The sequence below is a fragment of the Stegodyphus dumicola genome, chromosome 9 (genome assembly GCF_044657685.1).
Source record: "Stegodyphus dumicola isolate Sdum_Otavi_A_Nest chromosome 9, ASM4465768v1".
Lineage (NCBI taxonomy): Eukaryota > Metazoa > Arthropoda > Arachnida > Araneae > Eresidae > Stegodyphus > Stegodyphus dumicola.
This window is the reverse complement of record NC_140776.1, coordinates 109620875-109643631: the sequence shown is the minus strand read 5'-3', so window position 1 is coordinate 109643631 and position 22757 is coordinate 109620875. Positions and strand designations below refer to the sequence as shown.

General features: G+C 34.3%; 1 protein-coding gene across 1 annotated transcript in view; it reads left to right on the top strand.

Moving 5' to 3' along the window:
* MTF-1 (Metal response element-binding Transcription Factor-1) overlaps positions 1 to 22757 on the top strand; it is a 90818-nt gene that overhangs the window by 46588 nt on the left and 21473 nt on the right. The window contains exons 6-7 of the mRNA XM_085823894.1: positions 2487 to 2590; positions 18375 to 18519. Coding sequence (XP_085680020.1) covers positions 2487 to 2590; positions 18375 to 18519 — 249 coding nt within the window. The remainder of the gene's footprint in view (positions 1 to 2486; positions 2591 to 18374; positions 18520 to 22757) is intronic.

The window sequence follows — 22757 nt, the reverse complement described above, 5'->3', positions numbered from 1 at the left end:
AAGCAGCCAGCCTGTTTGCGGGATTCGAACCTCGGACCGAACTACCAGTGTTCAGCGTCTTTATTGCTCGGCCACTTCCAGATTTCAGGTTGTTGCCACTTAGCATTCTCTAAATCAATGCACTTCTATTGATTTTCGTGTTGTCATTCAGATGCAGAGAAAAGTATCTGTTCAAACTGGAACAAAGAGGCTGCATTCTTTGTGTTACTCTTTTTAGCTAAAGAATAAACTGTTCTGAAAGAACTTCCTCCTTCCATTTCTGGATCACTATATATTGCTGACATGCAGGTAAGTTGTCAAGGTGCAGACGTGAGATGCATCTAGAGGCAATTGCAGATGGCTGCAGAAGTGGTCAGATAGTGAGGGCTTTATGTTTGGATAAGAGAAAAAACCATTTGCATGTACTTTTATAAAAAGCAGAATCATCATCCTGAGCTCAAGCTTCACTTTAAGGCTTATTAATTCCAGTTGTCCCTGAAGTTCAGTTTTTAGGAGTTGTGTTTTATTGTAAGCTTACTTTTTTCTTCCGCATATCTTGTGTTTAAGGAAGAAGTGCTTCAAAATTATAAACTTGCTAAAAGTGTTAGCAAACACCTTCTGGGGAGTGGGACGTTGCTCTTTACTTCGCATTTACAAATTGCTGATACTATAGTTCAACTGTGTATTGATGTGCACAGCTTTCTGTTTTACTGAAACTTGATCCTGACCGTCATCAGGCTCTGAGAATTGGTTCTGGAGATTTCTGGACCTCTTCTATCCACAGCCTATATGTTGATTGTTAAGAACCCTTGCTTCAGTTATGGCTTGAGCAGTTGACTCTTTATCGGTATTTCAGTAATATGTCACAATCTGAGTATCCTCTCATATCTGTATTCTTGACGACTGTTATAATCTTTTATTTTCTGCACAATCCAACCACTTGACATACTTCCTTTCTTGGAAAGGACTGAAACATTGATAGAAAAATATTACTTGTCTGATGTAAAGGATCTGGATATCCTACCTTGGGATAATCCAAAAATTGAGCTTCTGGATGCGTTTCAGCATCTTGATAAGGGAAACACTAATGTTATAATATAGAGGCAAGTTTTCTTGAGCACAGGGATGAATACAATTATTTTATTCCCATATGTACAGATGATTCAAAATCAGCTGGTCATTTGAAAGCACCATTCGTGACTGGAAACTATACTGAAAGCAAATGACAGTGCAACACCTGCTCTGTATTTAGTGTTGAATTGACTGCTCTGTATACTTCTCTTACATTTATCTCAAGCAATTCCAGGAAAAGTTTATAATTTACACCAACTCATTAAGTGCTGTAAAGGCTTTAGATAGTTTTTTGGCACTTGAAATTCTCTTACTAGTTGACTTCTAAGAATTCATAAAAAATTAAAGTCCCCCCTCCCACGGGTACGAGATTCTTTTTTGTTGGGCCCAGGGCACATAAGCATAAAAGGTAATTAGCTGGCAGACACAGTTAGCAAAGTTTGCAATTGCTTTGTTTAATTAAAATGGTCATCAAACAGAGAACCTCATTTAAAGGCAGTTATTCTGGAATAATCAATTTCTGAATAAATTAAAAGGTGTCAAATCTAAATTAGACTACTGGGAGACCATTAGAAAATGAATTGAGGAAGTTTTGCTAGCATGTCTAATAAGTCGCACGCAGTTACCCTTTGAAGGCAGATGGTGAACTTGTGTATTCAAATTGCAGTAGTGTTGTATTCATGCATTACTTTTTAATTAAATGTGTCCATTTTAACAGACTTTGACTGATGTATTTTAATGACTGTGATTTGCCTCTTGATTGTATAATCAGGAAAGACGCCAATACCAATTTATTTTGCTATCTTAAAGAAACAGATCTTTATCATTAAATTTGATTTTATCTTGATGTTGCATCTTGGTAATTGAATTTTTCTCACATTTTATGATATTACTCTTATTTTATAGTCGGTATCATTATCTGAATCTTATTCTTCATCTCGGGTTTCACCATTTTATTATATGTGTTGATTTTATAAGTGTGTTGGTGTTTTAAACTTGTCTTTATGTAATTTGTGTGTGGAAGCGTGAAATTTATATTCAGCGCATATAAACTTTAAGGTTTTGCACTGGAAATACAATACCATACCATGTATTTCGGGGTTCACTATAAAAAATTATTATTTTTTCAAATTGGAAAGAAATGCTTGTTGAGCATAATCTCTTAAGCATGCTTGAAGAATGTATTATTGACTCTGAAAACTAAGAAGTGTACTTTTAGTTTTATTCTGACATTGATTTAATACTGCAACAGTAACAATGAATTAGCTTGTGAATTAATTCTAGTGTTGTGTTTATTTTTTATTCTGTTTTAACACAAATTTTTTCTCAAGGAATCAACTTGCTGTGTAGAATAATATCAGAGTTTATGTAATAGCAGATGTATTAAATTTACTATTCGTAGTTCTATGTATATACAGATATCTCATTTACACTAGGTGAAAAGCCCTTCAGGTGTCCTGAACCTCATTGTCAGAAATCTTTTGTAACTTTGTATAATATGAAAGCTCACATGTCAAGGCATGCAAAAGAATCAGTAGAGGTCAGTATGATAATTAAGTATTTTTTTAATTAAAAATCAAAAAAATAAAAACATATTAGTATATGTATTAATTACATAAAGTAATTAATATCTTATATGTACCATATTTAAGTAAATGAGTATTAAATTTTGTTATGCAGAATATTTTTTTAAATCTTTTGCCATATGAATTGTATATATCAAGGCTTTTTCACTTTTGCAGCTTTTAAAGATAACACTGAGAAAGTATTTCAGTTATAACTGTTTGATATTCTAAGCACATATGGCCTCAATTGTAATAAAACTACAATATTAAAGGGTTAAATTATAATTTAACCCATTATTTAGACAATTAAGAGTATCTTGAATGAAAGTACATTACAATAAAAATTAAATTTCATGGATCACAGATTAAGAATTGCATGTAAACTGGCAATGAACAGTCATATCTAAACAAGTTCATGTTGAAAAGTTAAATGTGATCGATTCTGTTCTTGTTTTATGATATCCTCTTCCAAGTAACCTTCAGCAGATGCTTTCTTTTGACATGATAAGATGTTTCATTTCTTTTTTAGCCATGTGTTCATAGTTCATGCAAAATGACTGCATTCTACATTTGGATAAGAACATTGTTTTTGTTGATTAAAGAAAATGAGGGCAAATCATGCAGACTTTAGCGACATAAATGATCTTGACATGCAGGATAATGAACTTTCAATGAAAGATTTGCTTATCTTCTATGAAATCATTTTATTTTTTTAATGTCTATATGTGGGGATAGGTAAAGTTACTGTATTGTGTGACTGTCTTTTCGATAAAATGTAATTCTTTAGAACAGGGATTCCCAGCAGGATTTTTTCATTCATAGACTCCTTTTTTAATGAATGGTTTTCTTCATTGACTCCTTATATGCACATCAGTTACTTTTTAATGTAATAGTTAGATAAGGATAGGAACAAAATTTTTAGAAAACTCTTTTATTCGATTTATGTTTTATTATTTTTTGTGCTATTATTATTATTAATTTTACAAATGTAAGCAAGTTTTCAGGGACAAAATCGCAAAGTGTAATTGCTAATAATTCTAAAAACCAATTTTAATTCATGTGTTGTCTACACTTGGTCTGGTAATGAAGTTTTTTTTTTTGGGGGGGGGTTAATATTTGGCTGAAAATTGCTTAATTCTCAAGTAGCTTCATTCAAAAACATTCAGCTTGTTTCATATTTTCTGTTGTAAATTATTGAATTGATTAAAGCCTGTTTCTAATAGCTAAGAAGAGAGAAAAAACAATAATGTTCAGTAAAAACTTTTATTTGGGGATTTTTTTCCTTACCTTTAAATTCCTCAATATAGTATGCCCTTGTGTTTTACATTTCCTGTGTTTTATTTTTTTTTTTATATTGCACTGTTTGCATTAAAAAATAATATATTAAAAAAAGTGTGTTGATCTTTGAAATATTAAATAGTTAAGTGTATTTTTTCTTTATTTTCATTTTATGTGATTTCTTCCTTAGCATGGTACAGCTTTATAACAATAAACAATTAATTGTGAATTTTATTATAGCCAAAGGCCTGTTTTTGGTTTAAGTCTTAGGTGCCTTATTGCTGACAGTACTGGTTTGCCCAGCTTTATCCCAGTTTTGAAAAAAATTTCCCACCTGGGGAAGGCCCAAAGATTTTATATCCCATTTTCCCTTCCACCAGTCTCATGGGACCTGTTCCGCCATTCCTTTCCCACAGCTTCAGATAGTCCGTGCAGTTTGTATCGTATGGATACGGTAGAAGTTCTTTTTCAGTCTGAAAGACATAAAAGCACAGTAAAATAGTTAAATAACAAAGCTGAAAAATTATTTACTTTTTATGTACTTGCAACAGCACTTTTAGGACAGAGACTATGGATTTCATTCCTGTGATAAGAAGAGTTAGATTTTATTCTTGCTGGGAAATCGTTCCCATGTCTTTCCTGGGATTTGAACCTAGCCACAAAACTATGGAAACTGGTTCTCTACCATCATGGCAATAGGGCAACTTAATTTGACGTATTACATTCAAATACGCTGAAGTGACAAAAGTCATGGGATAGCAATATGCAAATATACAGATGGCAGTAGTATCGCATAGAAAATGTATAAATGCGAAGTCCTTTGGCAGGGCTTTCATTTGTGTTCAAGTTATTCATGTGAAGAGGTTTTGACGTGATTATGGCCGCACGATGAGAATTAACAGACTTTGAACGTGGAATGGTAGTTGAAGCTAGACGCATGGGTCATTCCATTTTGGATATCGTTAGGGAATTCAACATTCCGAGATCCACAGTGTCAAGAGTGTGCTGAGAGTATCTAATTTCAGGCATAACATCCCACCATGGACAGCGCAGTGGCCGACCACCTGCACTTAACGACCAAGGACCAGCGACGTCTGCGTAGAGTTGTCAATGTTCACAGACAAGCAACACTGCGTCAAATAACCGCAGAAATCAATGAGGGACGTGTCCGATAGGACAGTGCGGTGAAATTTGTCTTCCTTGGGCTATGCCAGCAGAAGACCGACTTGAGTGCCTTTACTGACAGCACGATATCGCCTGCAGCGACTCTCGTGGGCTCGTGAGCATGTCAGTTGGTCCCTAAATGAATGGAAAACCGTGGCTTGGTCAGATGAGTCACGATTTCAGTTGGTAAGAGCTGATGGTAGGGTTTGAGTGTGGTGCAGACCCCACGAAGCCATGGACCCAAGTTGTCAACAAGGCACTGTTCAAGCTGGTGGTGGTTCCATAATGGTCTGGGCTGTTTTTACATGGCTTGGACTCGGTCCTCTGGTGCAACTGAACCGATCATTGACTGGAAATGGATACCTTCAGCTACTTGGAGATCACTTACAGCCATTCGTGGACTTCACATACTCAAACAACGATGGGATTTTTATTGATGACAATGCGCCATGTCACCGGGCCACAATTGTTCGCGATTGGTTAGAAGAACATTCTGGACAATTCCAGCGAATGATCTGGCCACCTAGATCGCCCAACATGAATCCCATCGAACATATATGGGACATCATCTAGAGGTTAGTTCGTGCCCAAAACCCTGCACCGTCAACACTTTCACAATTATGGATGTCTATAGAGGCAGCATGGCTCAATATTCCTGCAGGGGACTTCCAACGACTTGTTGAGTCCATGCCACGTCGAGTTGCTGCACTTCGCCGGGCAAAAGGAGGACCGACAAAATATTAGGAGGTATCCCATGACTTTTGTCACTTCAGAGTATGTGTCTGTTGTATAGTTTGCTATAATCATTTGAGTATAACTGGTTTCTCTTCGTACCCTTTGCATCTATTAGATCAGTATACAGCAGAGATAGACAGTTGTTTTGGCTTTGGAGTCACTTTGTAGAAGCAGGAATTAGTGGAGGGCAGGGAGAATTAAAATGATTGCATTCATTAGTTAACTTTGCATTTTAGAAAAATAGTAAACTGTACCATAAAAATCAGTAAATATAAATTAAATAAAATAGTGGCAGTTTTATTCAATTTATTTGTTATGCTAACTTCATATCATCTATAGCTGCAGCCACATATAATTTCAGAATCATTTTTAATGAGACAAATGTATTCTATAATTTTCCCCCTACCTTTAACAAAACAAAACAAAAATTCTGGAGTGAGATTACTTGTTGAAATTCTCATCACAGCCTGCAAGTTACTGTCTGTTAAAGATCATCTGTATTTACTCTTGTTGATCTTCAAGCAAGAAAAACTGTACTAAAAAATATGTAGACCCAATGTAGAGAACATTTTCCAAACAAATGTTTTCATACATAGAAATCTTTCAGCAGCCAAAGATTTGTACAAGTCAACTAATGTCTCAGCATTAAGCATTTCTTTCACAGTGGGATCTGACTGCATGTCAGTATGTTCAAGCTGCATTTCCTCAGTCACTGTGTCAGTATCAGCAGTGGTGGGATAACAAAGCAAATTGAATTTAGGCTAAACTTTCTTAAAGCCGTGAAATCATCTTGTGACTTCGTCCTCCAAACTCTGCAGATGATCCCTAATCTTAGCAGAAATACTTTCAGGCACTTTTTGTCTTCCTAATAAAGGGAAATGACAAAAATTGTCTTCATCCGTTTGCTTTGCAAATAAACCTAGTTTTGCTTTGAATTATTTTATGTGCTTCCACATTTCATGGGTAAATAACCCCTTTCCCTGCAATGTCACATTCAGTTCATTCAATTTCTCAAATACACCAGCTACGGACATCTTTTCATATCTGTTTATCACTCAGACTCAACCAACTCACACTGTTTGTGGTAAATTACTTAACATCTTCATATTCTGCCTCCACAGCCTCAGGAAAAATTTGAACTGTCAATGGTGTAATGCTGTTGGTCTGATTGTGTTCACTATATTGACAATGGTACCTAAACATGTTTTAAATAAAGTGCAGTCCTGATGCAAAATGCAATGAAAAGATAAGATACTGCTATCTGTGTCTTCTGCTTGTAAATTTTCTTAAAAATAACTTAACCATATAGACATTTTTCCAGAAGTGTTTGTGCTCCGGGGAAACCCCGGAATTCCGGGGATTTTGGGGAAATTCCGGGGATCATCGTTCAAAAGGAAGTAGGAATAATAATGAATTATTTATTTTGATCTGAATTTTGTTTGCTTTGAAAGCAGAAAACGCAAGGTCAGTGTGTGTGGTGAAAACTTTTCCTTTCTTTGTCCAAAGGCAGTGATAATGCGTGAAAATGGGGAAAAAACTTCTTTTTTGTTCTTTCCTTATTGCGAGTTATGACTCATTCCCCCGGTTCTCGGACATTCTCTTCTGGATTCTTTTCGGCAAGTAGGCGCAGCAGAAAAAAAAGGGAGAGACTTCGTTCGACCAGATGTGCGATCACATGACTCTGGGTTCAAAGGTCTTATCTCTCCTGGCGTGGCGCCAATAAGTAGAGAAGGGCGATTTTTCGCTGTATTAGCTATTTGTCATTGATCGCTTCTCAACTTTTTTTTCTCTGCTGTGTAAAATTTTCGTTTCATTTATTGATGCATGTGTAAATTTTTCGTTTCGTTTATTGAAATATTTTTTTATTTATGTACGCAAGAAAATTTCACTATGAAATTTCTCGATATAAATAGTGATATTATACAATTAGAAGAAGGTGTCCGGAATGCATTTAGGTGGAATTGGATTGAACAGAGAGATGGTAATGGGGATACCATCGGCACATGGTGCAAGAAAATAAATGTTGCTGGACAAGCATATTGTGTTTTTTGTAACTCACTGCTGAAGTATGGTGGGGAAGTATTCAAGGCTTTCACAAATCATTCTAAAACTGTGACGCACGTAAAATATTCAAAGTGCATTAGACATTCAATGACTTTAAGTAATTATGCTAATTCAAAAAATACTGATTATTTACTGGAGACTGATGCTCGGCCATTGAATATAGTGATAAGAAAAGCACGCCAAGAGGTATTAATAACTTCGTTTATCGCCGAGAATTCTCTTTCTTTCAATGTAGCTCCCAATTTAATTGAGCTCTGCAAACAGTTGAGCCGCGATCAGACGGCACTAAACTCGTTGGAAATGTCCAGGACTACTGCATGTTATAAGATGAAATATGGGCTCGCAAAAACTATTAAGGAAAATATCATTAAAACTTTAAAGGAGACTCCATTTTCTCTAAATTTGGATGAAAGTACTAGCAATGCTCAAGAAAGTATACTGGCAATATTGGTGCAGTTTAATGACAACAATCAAAATGAAGTTGTAGTTCACCATTTTGCATCTCTAAAGATGGAATCTTGCAATTCAGAAGCTGTTTTTAAAGCAGTTGTTAATACTATTCAAGATAATAATATTCCATGGGCAAACTTAATTAGTGTATTAATAGACTCATGTAACACCATGCGTGAAAAAAAAAAAGGGTGTTGAAACCAGACTACGATCAAACAAAGCACCCCACTTATTAGATATTGATGGTGACACATGTCACACAGCTAATAACTGTGCAAAAAAATTTGCTTCATGTTTTGATAGATACTTAGAAGATTTGTTGATGACATCTATTTTGATATAAAAAGCTGCAGTAAAAGAGAAAATTTTTTCAAAATCTCTGAATCCCTTGCCATTAAAAAACTTAAGCCCTTGAAGAGACCAGACCATAGGTGGGTGTACATTTTATGTGTTTTAGAAAGAATCAAAGATCTGTGGGATGCTCTTATTGCATTTTATTTTCACTACTTGGATAAAACTGATAAAGGGGATTATTTTTCTTATGTTGAAACTGTATACAATAAAAGAAATATTTCTGCAGCTCAGAAAAATTTGTTGAAGGGGTGTATTCTTGCTTGCATTCCCAACAACTCACAAAGGATGCTTTAGCTCGGAAAAAAAGAATACTAAATGGGTTATTTGTTATGCAAAACAAAACTTTATTACATATGGCATTATATTCAGCAGTATTACCAGAGTTCAACACATATATTAAATTATTTGAAACAAAAAAAAAAAAAAAAAAAAAACATTGCTTCATTTAATACATTCCAGTATTTATAAATTGATGGCAAAATTTTTCTCTTTTTTTATGAAGCCAGAAAATATAGAGTGCACATCTTATAATGATTTATTAAAGGTTGATGTCACAAATCCAGAATTCCTTCTACCTAGTAAAGTAATATTTACTGGTGCAGAAGCTTCCACTCTCCTGAAGAAATTATCAAAAAATCATCCAATAGCAAAAGAATTCCAAATTTCTGTGATGAAAGCTTATACTAATACAGCGCAGCATATAAAACAAAAATTACCCCTTAAAAATTCATATCTAATTAGTTTTACAGCATTAGATCCAGAGCTAAGAGGTAAAACTAGTACAATATTAGCTTATGAAAAATTATCTTTTATGTCCAATATTTTTAGTGATAATGAAAAGTCAAAAGTAGAAGCTGAAATAAGGTTATACCAGAGTGATATTGATATCACCAAAGAAATGCTCTACACATCTGATGAAAGTGGAAATCAAGTCAAGTGTACAATTGATAAATAGTGGTCTAAAGTTTTTAATTTAAAAGATGATTATAAGTATCCTACATTGGCTAAATTGGTCAAAGCCTGCCTTAGCTGCTTCCATGGCCCATTAGTGGAAAGTGCATTCAACTTAATGGATACACTTGTCACTGACTATAGAACCTCTCTTAAGATTGATTCCCTAGATGCAGTGCAGACTATTAAATATGATTTAATGGCTTTTAAAGAAACCTCATGTGAAAAATATGGCTCAAAAAATCCAATGACTGATCCAATTCACAAAGATCTCTTACTGAATATGAACAGAAGTTGGAAAACATATCAAGGGGACTTAAAAACATGTATTTCAGACGAGTCACCTATAAAAGTCTCTGAGAAACCTTCTATATTAGTATAAAAGCAAACTGCTTCTACCTCTGCATGTGCAGTTCTCGAGGAAATTTCTTCAACTGTAAACGAGGAAAATAAAAGTCAAAATTCCTGCAATTATGAAGTTCACCACAAAAGAAAGACAAGCCCACAAACATCAGAAAATAAAAAAAAGCAGCAGAAATTAGATAATTTTTTTTAAAGAATTAATTCAGGTAACTTAAAATATTTACATAAAATGTAGTAGTTTATATGTTTGAAAATTTATGGTTATTAATTTTGCAAAAAAAGTAATTCATTGAACTTTTATAATTAGGTCATTCAATACTTCATAATTGTAATTTTCATTTCTCTCCCCCCCCTTCTCGAAACTCCAAAATGTCGGTAGTAAGTCCGTAAAAGTTTCAGGGGATTTTTTGGGGTCCCACAAACACCCCTGTTTTTCCCACTAAAATCTCTGGTGCCATCTCTTGTTATTTTGTTCTAGGACAAGCCACTTTTCTCCACACAGTTCATGGTACACTGAACCAATTCCTGACCAGCGGTTCTTTTATTGATTCTAGATCAAGTAATTCCTCTGTGTTGATGAAATTTTCATCAACCTTTAAAACCCGGAAAAGTTTCACTTAAAAGCACTTTTGTCCCACTTAAAAGGGGGTGGAAATGCATTTTCACCCTCTTTTAGCTGCGATTGTAAAGAGAAACTACTACTGTTTTAAACCTTTCCTTGAGGCGTTGCCTTTGTTAATTTTTGGATAAGAGACTAGGGAATACAAAATAATTTTTTCTCTTTTCTGCTGTCTCTTCAGCCTAAACTAGGGAAACGCACAAATTGAAATTTTGTAGTTGTGAAGTAATTGTCGAACGGTAGAATATTAACTTTTGCAAACATTGTGTTATAATAAAAATACAAAATACTTTGAAATCTTTCCTTTAGGCATTACATTTGTTAATTTTCAGATAAGAGACTAGGGAATACAAAGGAAATTTTTTTCTTTCTGCTCTCTCCTTTCCCGAAACTTAGGAAACGCACAAATTGAGATTTCGTAGCTGAAGTAATTGACAATGAAAATGTGCTTTAGCAAATACCTCATAAGTACGCATAAAATCAGTATTCGTATAATTGGGCATCGTATTTCAACGAAACTATCCATTTTGACCACTATCAAATGCAATTTCATGATTTTTTTTTTTTGAGTTACATATGTACGTAAGGACATAATAAAGTACTCTTTTCCCCAAAATGGATTGACTTTTGTACATAGGTATGTATGTGTCTCGCATAAATCAAAAACGAATCCTCAGAATGTTGAAATTTTGAAAACAGGACTGCTATATCATGTACTTGTGCTCACTCCATTTTTGGTTTTAATCGGATGCACCAAAAGTATATATATAGTACAGTAACAGAGTGGGTATTCTTATATGTTGGTAAATTGCACATTTTTTAATTTAAAAATTATTGAATTATGTTGTTCTTATGTTCCGATTAAAGTTTTTATGCCTTTAGTTAATCATGCAATTGTTGTAGAATTATCAAAAATTTAAAAGTTGTTTAAGTGTGGCTAAGCCTAATGGAGCAGCCATATTTGTTTACATTTAAAACTTAGCCGAATAGTAAATTAAGTCAGTTTCTGCACCTTCAGTGTCTTTTTGCCAAGTGGGACCAAAAGTAAACTTTCAGTTTTGTGCACTGAAAAATCTGCCTTCTTGGCCACTGGCCGAATTGCTTGTTTTTGCTTGGAAACTAATTTTAATTGTAAAATTTGTTTTTTTTTTTTTTTTTTTTTTTTTATTTGTTGCAACTGTATTTGGTGTTCTATATTTTTTTTATTTTTCAATTTTTAATAAAGATATTTTGAGGTTTTATGTATTTTTGCCTTGTTGCAAAGTGAGAACTGCTCAGGCTGACCAGAAGTCAACTTTAAATAATTTTACACTGAAATTTTGTCTTTGCCAGCTATCTGAATTGCTTGTTTTGGGGTAGAGATACTCTAATTTTAATTGTAAAAATTGTTTTTTAAACTGTTTTTAAATGTATTTGGTGTTTTATATTTTCTGTATTTTACAATTTTTAATGAAGATATCTTGAGTTTTTATATATCTTTGCCTTGTCGCAAAGTGAAAACTGAATTGAATGAGAAAAATATTCAATGAAATTCAAGAAAATAAGTTTAAATGAAATGCAACAAAAAACGTGTATACTGTGGAACCTCAAGATATGACAACCTCTGTATATGAGAAATTCGAGATACGAGGAAAGTATGAGTGGAAAAATCTTCTCTAAATACAAGTAATTACTCGAATAACGAGGTAAGTTGTTGGTATGCGTGGCACGTTCTCGATCGAGCTCGACTCGGGGAATCACCTCGTCAGATCACTCAGTGTTCATTGATATACGTGTTTGTGCGCTTGCGAGTTAATTGTTTTTTACATTTAACATAAAAATAATTATTTTGTGATGTCTCCCAAGAAGATTGTTGGCTCAGATAGTGCTACAAAGAAAAAGAAGGAAGCCGTGGCCATTGAAAGTAAGAAAGGAATCATAGATACACATAAGCATGAGGTAAAAATAATGGAATTAGCAAAGACTTATGGCTGTTCAACACCAATAATCTGCACTCTTCTGAAGAAGAAGGAACAAATTAAGAAACTTGATGTGGCCAAAGGAGTTACCGTTACTTCCAAGCACCATCCAAAGCTTTTACAAGTTGTTGAGAAGCTATTGTTGGTGTGAACAAGAAGCAGTTAAAACGCGATTCGGTGTCGAAAGCTATTATTTGCACTAAGGCTAAGAATGTGTACTTGGACCTTTTCCGGAAAACACCCAGGTATTATATACCAGTGTTATTTATTAGGAAAATTAATTTATATGTTGATATTGGGGGGGGCTGGAACGGATAAACTGGATTTCCATTATTTTCAATGGGAAAGTTTGTTTCTAGATACAAGAAATTCGCTATACAAACTCAATGCCGGAACAAATAAAACTCGTATTTCAAGGTTCCACTTTAATTTAATAAACCGTACAGGGAAGTTGTGGTATCCATATCAGATTTTGCCATTATTATTCTTATTCAGTTTATTATTATTATTATTTTATTCTTTTTTACTTCCTTGTACGAAGTAAAAAGGAAGTATTGTAATCGCGAAAGTTTCAGGCAGCATATTTCAAGGAAAATATCCATTTTGACCGCTATCAAATGCAATAAAAACTTCCACCCCCCAATTTTTTGAAATTTTTACTTGTTAATTTGAGCATTTAATTCAGTTGCTGGTTGAATGTTCTTATGTAGTGGTTCCCCCCCCCTGTTTATTTTTGCCACTTTTCTGCACATATTCTGGAAACGGCACATAAAACGGAGAAAATTTTCTGAAAATGGGAATTCAGGGGATTTTTCCCCTTGACATTAATTCAATATATACATATACATATAACCCCTCAAATAGACTTTTTTTTTTTTTTTTTTGAATGACGTAATCCTCCTACGAATATGGGCATATGGAAGCCCAAGTTTGGAATTTTGTTTTATTATCGATTTCATATTTTCTAAAACTTCAATGAATTTTTGAGTATCAAACTCAATGATTTAAAAGCAAGCAATGACAACACTCTATGGGGGGGGGAACCTTTTTATCTCCAGTGCGCAAGTCTGTGTATCGGAAATTCTAAACATATGCTCATTTTAAAACTATTTTGCGATATTGCTGTTGAACTGAATTTTATGGTTTAATAAATGATTAAATAAAGGTAACATACGTCCCTTTGGACGTAATTTAAAATCTTAAACATTTGAGATTTTTTTAAAATTTATTAATTTTTATTTTTTTATGATGCTGAAAAATTGGTGAAATGAATGTTAATATCATAAAATTTCAAGTTGGTTTGCTAAACTTTATTTCTTTATTTATATAGACCCAGAGGTCGAGCAGTAAAATCGATGAACACTGATAGCTAGGTTCAGTTCACATTTCAATGAACTAGCTGGCTGCATGTGGTCTCATGTGAATGTAAATACCAATCAATTTTCTTTAAAATATCCTCCAGGAAGCCCCTTCTTCCTTGGGCAGATAGCCCTCTGCGCTATCTGCCCATTTGTGCTTGGTTGTAATCCAGATATTCCAATTTTTATTTATATATGCATATAAATACTGGAATTGTCATAAACAGATAAATATCCTGTCAAAATATAGATTCTGTTATGCAGGTCACTTCTGCAGGATTTTATCGTCATGCGCAGGAATGTGAGGAACGCTGACTTTACAAATGCTATTTAGTATTTCTCATTATTACTTCACCACAGTGATGACAATTTCATTCTTAATTTTAAAAAAAGCAAGAGATAGTGTGAATGAATAAAGTTGTATGATTAATGCAAAATATTGCTAGCACTGTTTACGTTATATGAACAAATAATATTATTATGGACTATATATTATTTATTTACCATGTGCTGTGCTACTAGGCATTGCTTGGAAAGGGGCATTTTCATAGGAACTGCCTCGTATCCACGTTACACATGAGGAAAACCACAAAAATGTCCATACAGCCAGCCTGTTTATCAAGATTCATATCCCAGACCAAAGAACCAGGGTTCAGCGACTGTTACCAATCGGCTGTTAGTGGGCCTTGGTTAATTACTTTCTGTGTGAAACTGTCCCGTATGTTCGTTGAACAGGGTGGAAAAAAACAAACTTTTTTTTAGCTACAGCAGAGCATAGAACCTTTGAGGACCACCAGTGTATGTCGAACATACAGATATGCCAATAAGTGATATTCAGTTGACAGAAGGTATGACCTGATTGTTATCAATATGGGTACAATTTCCCATAAGAAAAGTTTAAGCAAAAAGAAGCATATGTATCTGTATTTTAATTGTTAATATTTATTTTGATTATCTCCTAGGAAATGGAGTAAATGCTAATTTAATGAGAGATTTTTTACAAGTTAGTAAATGCTGTAAAACTGCAGAAAGCAAAATGTGGAAATTGTATTAAATTTATTTAATGAAAACTCAAATATTAAAAAAAAAAGAAAAATAGAAAGCAGAAGTATAAGATTAAATGTTGCTGATCTCGTAGAAAGATCCCGACTTTTCAATATGAATGAGTCTCTTTCCATAAAATTATCATTATAAATTATTGTGTTTCATCTCTTTGCATAAAACTTCTGCGTGGAATAGAAAAAAAATTAATATAATATTTGAATTTAAATCTAATATAATATGTATTAATATAATATTTAATTTAAATATATATACACACATATACATATATAAGTACACTGTGTGGGGGATGGGACATTTCTATATTTCCCGTTCTATTGGGCCGATTGACGAAATTTAAATTGCGTTTTTTATGTCTCGAAAGCATGACTTAGCATATGTATTAGTTTTTTTACATAGCATTGTTCTAATGTAGGTATTTTGACACAAAATCGAACTATTTCTGAAATGATATACCACTTTTTTCCATATTTTGTCTCTATGACTCAAATTTTGCCTAAATATTAAATTTTGTAAAATTTAGTGTGAAACTTATGGAGAAATTTAAAAATTTATCTTGGCAAATTTTTTTCAGTTGCGCCAAGAATGATTCACTTCGCAAAATTCTTAATTTATGGCAATCTACGTTCTTTTTTTTCATTGATGCACGAGCAGAAAAAAGGTCCAGCTTTCATTCATTCAAATAATTTTAACATAATGTGTAAACCACATTATTGTTATTATCACTTATTATAAGCATGCCAAATTTCGTAACGTGCCAGTATGTAAATTCATGTATTATCTTAAATTTTGAATAAAAAATTTTTTTTTTTTTTTTTGCTGTTGTGTGTAGAAATACATCTACTTTAAGATGATGTTAAAAATTTTATATGTTAAACAAGAGTTAATTTGAAATATTTATTGGACATGAATGCAAATGGTGTACGCCAGCTTAAATTTTACAACAGATGCTCAAAGTTTGCACCATCAGACGCCAAACATGCCTGACACCGACGGACCATTGATTGCCGGACATGTTCAAACACACTGGTAGTTTCTTTGATTGTAGCAACTGGACAGGCGAGTTTTACCACAAGATCCATTTCAGACACAACAGGATCGTGATACATGACACTTTTGATTGTTCCCCACAAGCAGCATTAAACAATTGCCGACCAAACCCTCCCAGACATTAACTTTGAAGTGTTGTTGAGCGGCGTGGTGCTGCACACCATGGGGGTTTTCTTGAGCCCACAAATGCTAATTGTGGTGATTGAATACACCATCCCCTATTGGCCTCATCCATGAATAACACATAAGCTCAAAAATTAACATAACAGGCATTTTCTTACAGAAACCAAAGTGCGAAATGCACACATTCAGGATGGTCATCGGGAGCACTAACTTAACCCTTTGGAGACGAAAGTCGTGAAAGGAATAGGTATTCAAGACACACTGGACACTGGTACGAGACATTCTGAATTGAGATGCAATGGTACATAATCTGGTCTTTGGATTACTCTCTACCATATCCAACACACTTTCTTCCCTAACGATCGAGCGAGTCGATCGTGGCCTACCCTCACTTGTCCTGCCACTTCTTAATGACCTGTAGTTGCACAAATTTTGATGCAGACATGCAAACAAACTGTGTGGTGGTTGATATCTGTCAGGAAAGCGTTCTCATAAATGCATGCAGCAGTTCATCCATGACCCTGAGCTATTCCATGCATTAAGTGCATTTCTGCAGGCTCTCCGTTTGTATAGCTTTCCATTCTCTTCGTGTGGTACATATTGCTCGAATGAGACAATCCTCACTTTCCACTAGCACTCTCCTGTACAACATCCCCTGATGGAGTACAGTGACGTTTCTTGGCATGGGTTCCTATGAAATTCTTAATCCTTTTGATGTGCCCTACGTCCCCCAGAAGTTTGTCGCAACATTTACGGGACACCATTTATACATAGTAGATCTCAGACATATATGTATGGGTTTATCTGCATGTGCATATAATAATATACATATATCTGTTTGCATATACATACTCAGTTAGCATACATGCATGTTACATATTCGTGCTAGTGTTGCAAATGAACACATGCTTCATTTGCATATGTATGTACTCTATGCATATTAGCATGGTTAGTTGCTTGTGTAGATTTCTAGAGAGAAAGTAAATCATGCGAAAGACAACTGAAAGTTTTTGCCTCAAGCATAACATTTCACTGCTGAAGCAAAAGGAGAGAGAATTTACAAAACCTCATAGTTGTGAGGCATGAAGGTCATTGGACAAGTGGCAGGGAAAGGTTATTGGACGATGACTATCTCTGCACCATGAAGGATTGGGGAGGAAAGAATTTTGGGCACAGCAGTCCTTTTTGAGACTCTGCATCTGTGATCTGTATTTCAGTCACCCATCTAAGTGTTAATTCCATGGTAAAAAATGAGTTATTATGCATGTCTTTGTTATCTTCTCTGTGCTGTCACCCAGTGTCAAAGGAAACCTAACAAAATCTTTGTGTGTAGTCTTCAAACTCTTCGGGGATTTTGTCACTAATTGAGTTTAATGCGCTGCACTATAGTCCTTCTTGACAATGAAATACTTTCAGATTTTCTCCTCATATTGGACATAATATACTTATTACCATACACTGGCTAATAAACTTGCCATCCAAAAAAAGCTTTTTCCACTTAGCGGGTTCTAGTTCTATGAAATTTGCTTCTGTAGAGTTATTTTTAAGTGTTGATTACTTTGTAAAAAAATATTAGTTTCTTCTGAAGCCTTTTCACATACTCATCAGCTGTTATTTTGTGATTTCCTTGGAAAGTTTCCAGCCAAATTAGCTGTATTTCGTTTTGTGGGGTCATTTCATATTGTGTACTTCTTAAAACACAGCTTTCGTTTCAGGACACAATAAATACACTGCTTGATTCCCTGTATTACCAAAGAAGTATTTATTTGTTCATTCTTCATTAAACACAAGACATTTATCATTGATTTTATGTATTTTCAGAGGGGTTTTGGTTTGGCTAAAGTTAAAAATTTACATATTTACTGTTGCAAAGATGAAACTGAAGTTAAAGATATCTGCACACAGTATCTACATTGCACATGCATTCCGTTATGGCTGTATTGGTGGATAATATTAGATGAATCTTTGGTCACTCTTGGGAACGAAATCTCGGTTCAAGGTTGATTTTTTTATTGGCCTGTTTGGCCATAAAAAGCTATTTGCCCATTCTGGCATGGAGGATAATTAAGCTTAATGTATTTGCTCTAAATAAATTTAATTTCAAGTGTGAGCCACCCCCCCCCCCCAAAAAAAAATCATCTTTAGTTTTTCTTTTGGAAACTTCATTTATTCGTTAATGTACTCATAACTTTCCTTTTTTCACTTTTAATGAGTTTATTTTGAATTTTAGGAGCTGAATTTTGTTGCAAATTCTGACTTGAATGTGAGTGAGAATTCTAATACATCCTTGCAGACAGTACGTCCAGGCAGTTCGGTAGTCAGTGTACCTGTATCTACAATAACCATAGAAAAGATGCCAGATGGAAGTTTAACAGGTACAGTAATAAATTTATTGAAAACAATGTTTACATTTCCCCCCCCCCTAATTCAAACACGGAAAAGTGTTTGAATTTGAAAAGAAATATTATACAATAAATGTTTCATGTATAATGGTGCCTCTGTGTTAGTAAATTTCTAAGATAGTCTTCTATTAGATAAAGCTGTAGGCAATATTGAAGGCTATAAATGCATTATTTAATTTATATAAAAATGCTGAAATATAATTGACAAATTATGTGCAACGAGACATGATCAGCCTTAAGTAACATGTATAGTGTACTGTCTCTTCCTTTCTCTCATGTGTATATATACAAATAACATGTATGAAATTAAGAAACTGTTGTTTTTAATATAATCTTTGAAATGATAGAACAATGAAGACATACTGTATCTATACTTTTTATGTTCTTGCATCAAAGCATCAGCTGGATCATCCAGATACCTTTATGGCTCAATAAAGACAAAGACTAGCCCTAATGTTTTGGTAATAAAAATTGTAAATGTAAAGCAGAGTGGTACATCTTGTTGAAATGGTTAAAATTTATTGGTTGTCCAGATGAACATAAAAGACAGTAAGAAATGTGAGTCACATCTGCTTAGTGCAGGTGATTTGAAGTAAGTCATGTTCAATAGAAAATTTGCAATGAGCCATAAAAACACAATGAAGGGTGTTGAGGATTTGGCTTCTATTGTCACATAAACTGCATTACATGTGTTTATTTAACACTTTCCAGGTGCCATGCATAACTTAAAGACTGTTACAGACCTAAGTAACACTATCACCTCTCCCTTGTATCTGCATTGAAACCTTGGTTCATGTCTTTAATTACTTCTGAAAACCATTTTCATTTAAAATATCTGTAAACCAAAAATATGTTTCCCATAGGAATTGATGTAAAAGGGATTAATCCATTCCTGGAACATCATAGATGGCTACTTATTTAAAATTTACTGCAATACTTTGTATACAACATAAACACAAAAACAGTGACAATCCTTATGTAAGATAAACAAGATAATCAATAAAACAGATGAAAATTTTGTTTAATTTTACTATACCTGTGGTGGATGATATAACTGGAAAGTGCAGAGGAAAAGAAAAAAGGTGGTGGTTGGGTGAAAAGTCTCTTTCCTTAAAAACATCTGGTAGATGCCGTATTGAGATATCTTTATATTGGGTTGGCAATATATTGGGTGCGGATTTCACTCATAGATGGCTTCAGTTGAATTTTTAGGGTTGCAGACGTAGTACAAATGTAAAACACATTTTGTTATTTGATAGTTGGCAATTCAGCTGTCAATCAGTAAAAAGAGTTTTTTTGATCGGTTGCGTAGTTTTCATTTGGTGTTCGTTGAAAAATAGAAAATCAAAAGGAACATTTTCGTCATATTTTGCTTTAAAATATCATATTTGCTCATAAAAAGTTATGTGCTGTTTATGGTGACGAAGCCTTAAAAGAACGGCAGTGTCAAAATTGGTTTGCCAAATTTTGTTTTGGTGATTTTTCACTCAAAGATGAAAAACGCTCTGGTCGCCCAATTGAAGTTGATGACGACTTAATCAAAGCAATAATCGATTCGGATCATCACAGTACAACATGTGAGATTGCAGAGAAGCTTCATGTATCACATACATGTATTGAAAATCACTTAAAACAACTTGGCTATGTTCAAAAACTCGATACATGGGTTCCTCACGAACTGAAAGAAACGCATTTAACGCAATGCATTAACAGCTGCGATTTGCTAAAGAAACGTAATGAAAATGATGCATTTTTAAAACGACTGATAACTGGCAATAAAAAATGGTTTGTTTACAACAATATCAAGCGGAAAAGATCGTGGAGCAGGCCAGGTAAACCAACTCAAACAACATCAAAAGCTGATATTCATCAAAAGAAGGTTTTGTTATCAGTTTGGTGGGATTACAAAGGAATTGTCTACTTTGAACTCTTACCAGCCAACCGAACGATCAATTCTGATGTCTACATTGAACAACTAATGAAATTAAACAATGCAGTTGAAGAAAAGCAGCCCAAATTGACAAATCAAAAAGGTGTTGTACTCCATCATGACAATGCAAGGCCACACACATCTTTGGTCACTCGGCAAAAATTATTGGTGCTCGGTTGGGATGTTTTGCCACATCCACCATATAGTCCTGACCTTGCACCATCTGATTACTTTTTGTTTCGATCTTTACAAAACTCCTTGAATGGTAAAAATTTCAATAATGATGATGATGTCAAATTGTACCTGATTCAGTTTTTTGCTAATAAAAACCAGAAGTTTTATGAATGTGGGATTATGATGCTGCCTGAAAGATGGCAAAGGTCATTGATCAAAATGGGCAATACATTACAGAATAAAGTTATTTAGTTCCATGAAAAAATTGTCTTTGATTTTCTAAAAAAAATCCGCAATTACTTAGTTGCCAACCCAATAGTTTCTTTGTCTCTTAGCATTGCTTGACTGTGCTTGTGACTTACTGGACTTCCATTTCACTCAAAATTTGTCCAACATACTATGTTGTCTTCGTTTAAAATATTTCCAAAGTAAGACAAGATACTATCATTGTAAATGCTTAGCAGTAGCTTGCTACTGTTTTGTTGGGGTGAATTTATTATATGAAAATTTGCACCTTATGCAATTTTGTATACATTTTATGGATCAAACAACAGGATTCTTCTTTTCATCACTTTTCCTCTGAAGCTACTTCACCACAATTAACCACAATTACCTTCTGCTGTTACTTTTGAAGGTGTTTCAGTTCTTTCTTTTTGAATTCATTTTTATTGTCCTCTAGTAATTATTCTATGTCTGTTAATTTTTTTATTTGAATGTTGCATGTTTTAAGACTTTAATTCTTGGAAACTTGTTACTGCCTGACTTTGAATCTATAATTTCATAATAACACAGAAGCTTCAGGTAAAATATGGTTTTATTGCTGAAACAAATTTTACTGAAACTTAGCACAGGAATGTTAACAACATAGCATCTTAGGTGGATCTGAAGCTTCAGGTAAAATGTGGTTTTATTGCTGAAACAAATTTTACTGAAACTTAGCACAGGATTGTTAACAACATAGCATCTTAGATGGATCTGGACATATCATGGTACAATCCCAACTTCTTGAGATAACTCAGTATTACCATTCAGCTATGGATGTACTCTGCTCGGCTGCTTGTAAACATGGCTATTCTGTCTTAAAGTCTGCTTGGTCATTCTGGAGTTAGGCCACACTCTCATAGAGTCTGCTCTGCTACTCTGGACTGGACTTCAGTCCTAGAAAGGACTCTGCCTCTGCCTCTATTGTCAGCTTATCTACTTTGCTTGACTGGGAATTGAACTTCAGTTCTACTGCATGAAACTCAAGCTCTTGTACTTGTGGTGGTTTCTACTACTTGGATGGGATATGTACATTTCTGCCCAGTGATTTACACTGTTGTTAACTGCCAGACCCATGATTTTGCCTAGATGTACAATAGCATCAACAACAAAAAAGTTCTCTGTGTTGAAGCTTTCAAAATTTCTGCCTGCTATGGTGTCTGGTCGTAATCTCCTCCAGATCAAATTTATGGCCCTGTAAATTTCTTGTGGCCATGCTTTGTTAATGAAAGTTAAGCAACTGGAAACATTAAGATTATGTTTTTAGAAGGCCTTGAATGTTACTTCTGTCAGAAGTTACCTCAAAACACCTCTGAAAATCATTTGATGCCGACTTGAGTGTTTATAATTTGGTACACCTTTCATCACCTTGTTCAGATAATTCATTTGTGAACCGGTTTCACTGTATACTATACAGTATCATACAAATTTTAAGATATGGCAAAGCTTTTCATCAAATCACTGTTAACAATGAAACATTTGTCTGCGTCTTGTGTGTGTTTGGTTGGGTCTTGGCAAATCAGTGTGGGGTAAATTTGGTGTTTCAAAATGCTATGGCCTGTTTTTGCTTGGTTTAATTTTCAAATACACTACCCAACATTGAAAATGCAACACCAAGAAGAAGTCAGGGTTGCCACGCTACCTGGAAAACCGGAAAAAATCAGGGAATTCGGAAATTGACCAAAAAATTCAGGGAAAAGTCAGGGAATTTAAGTGTTTTAGTCAAAATCTGGAAAAGTCAGGGAATTTCATACAACGATCCCACCAAAAAAAGGCGAGTTTTGCGCCGACGTCGGAAGAGATCACTTTTTTGGTGAGTTTTGTATCACGTGAGTGTCATTCGGGC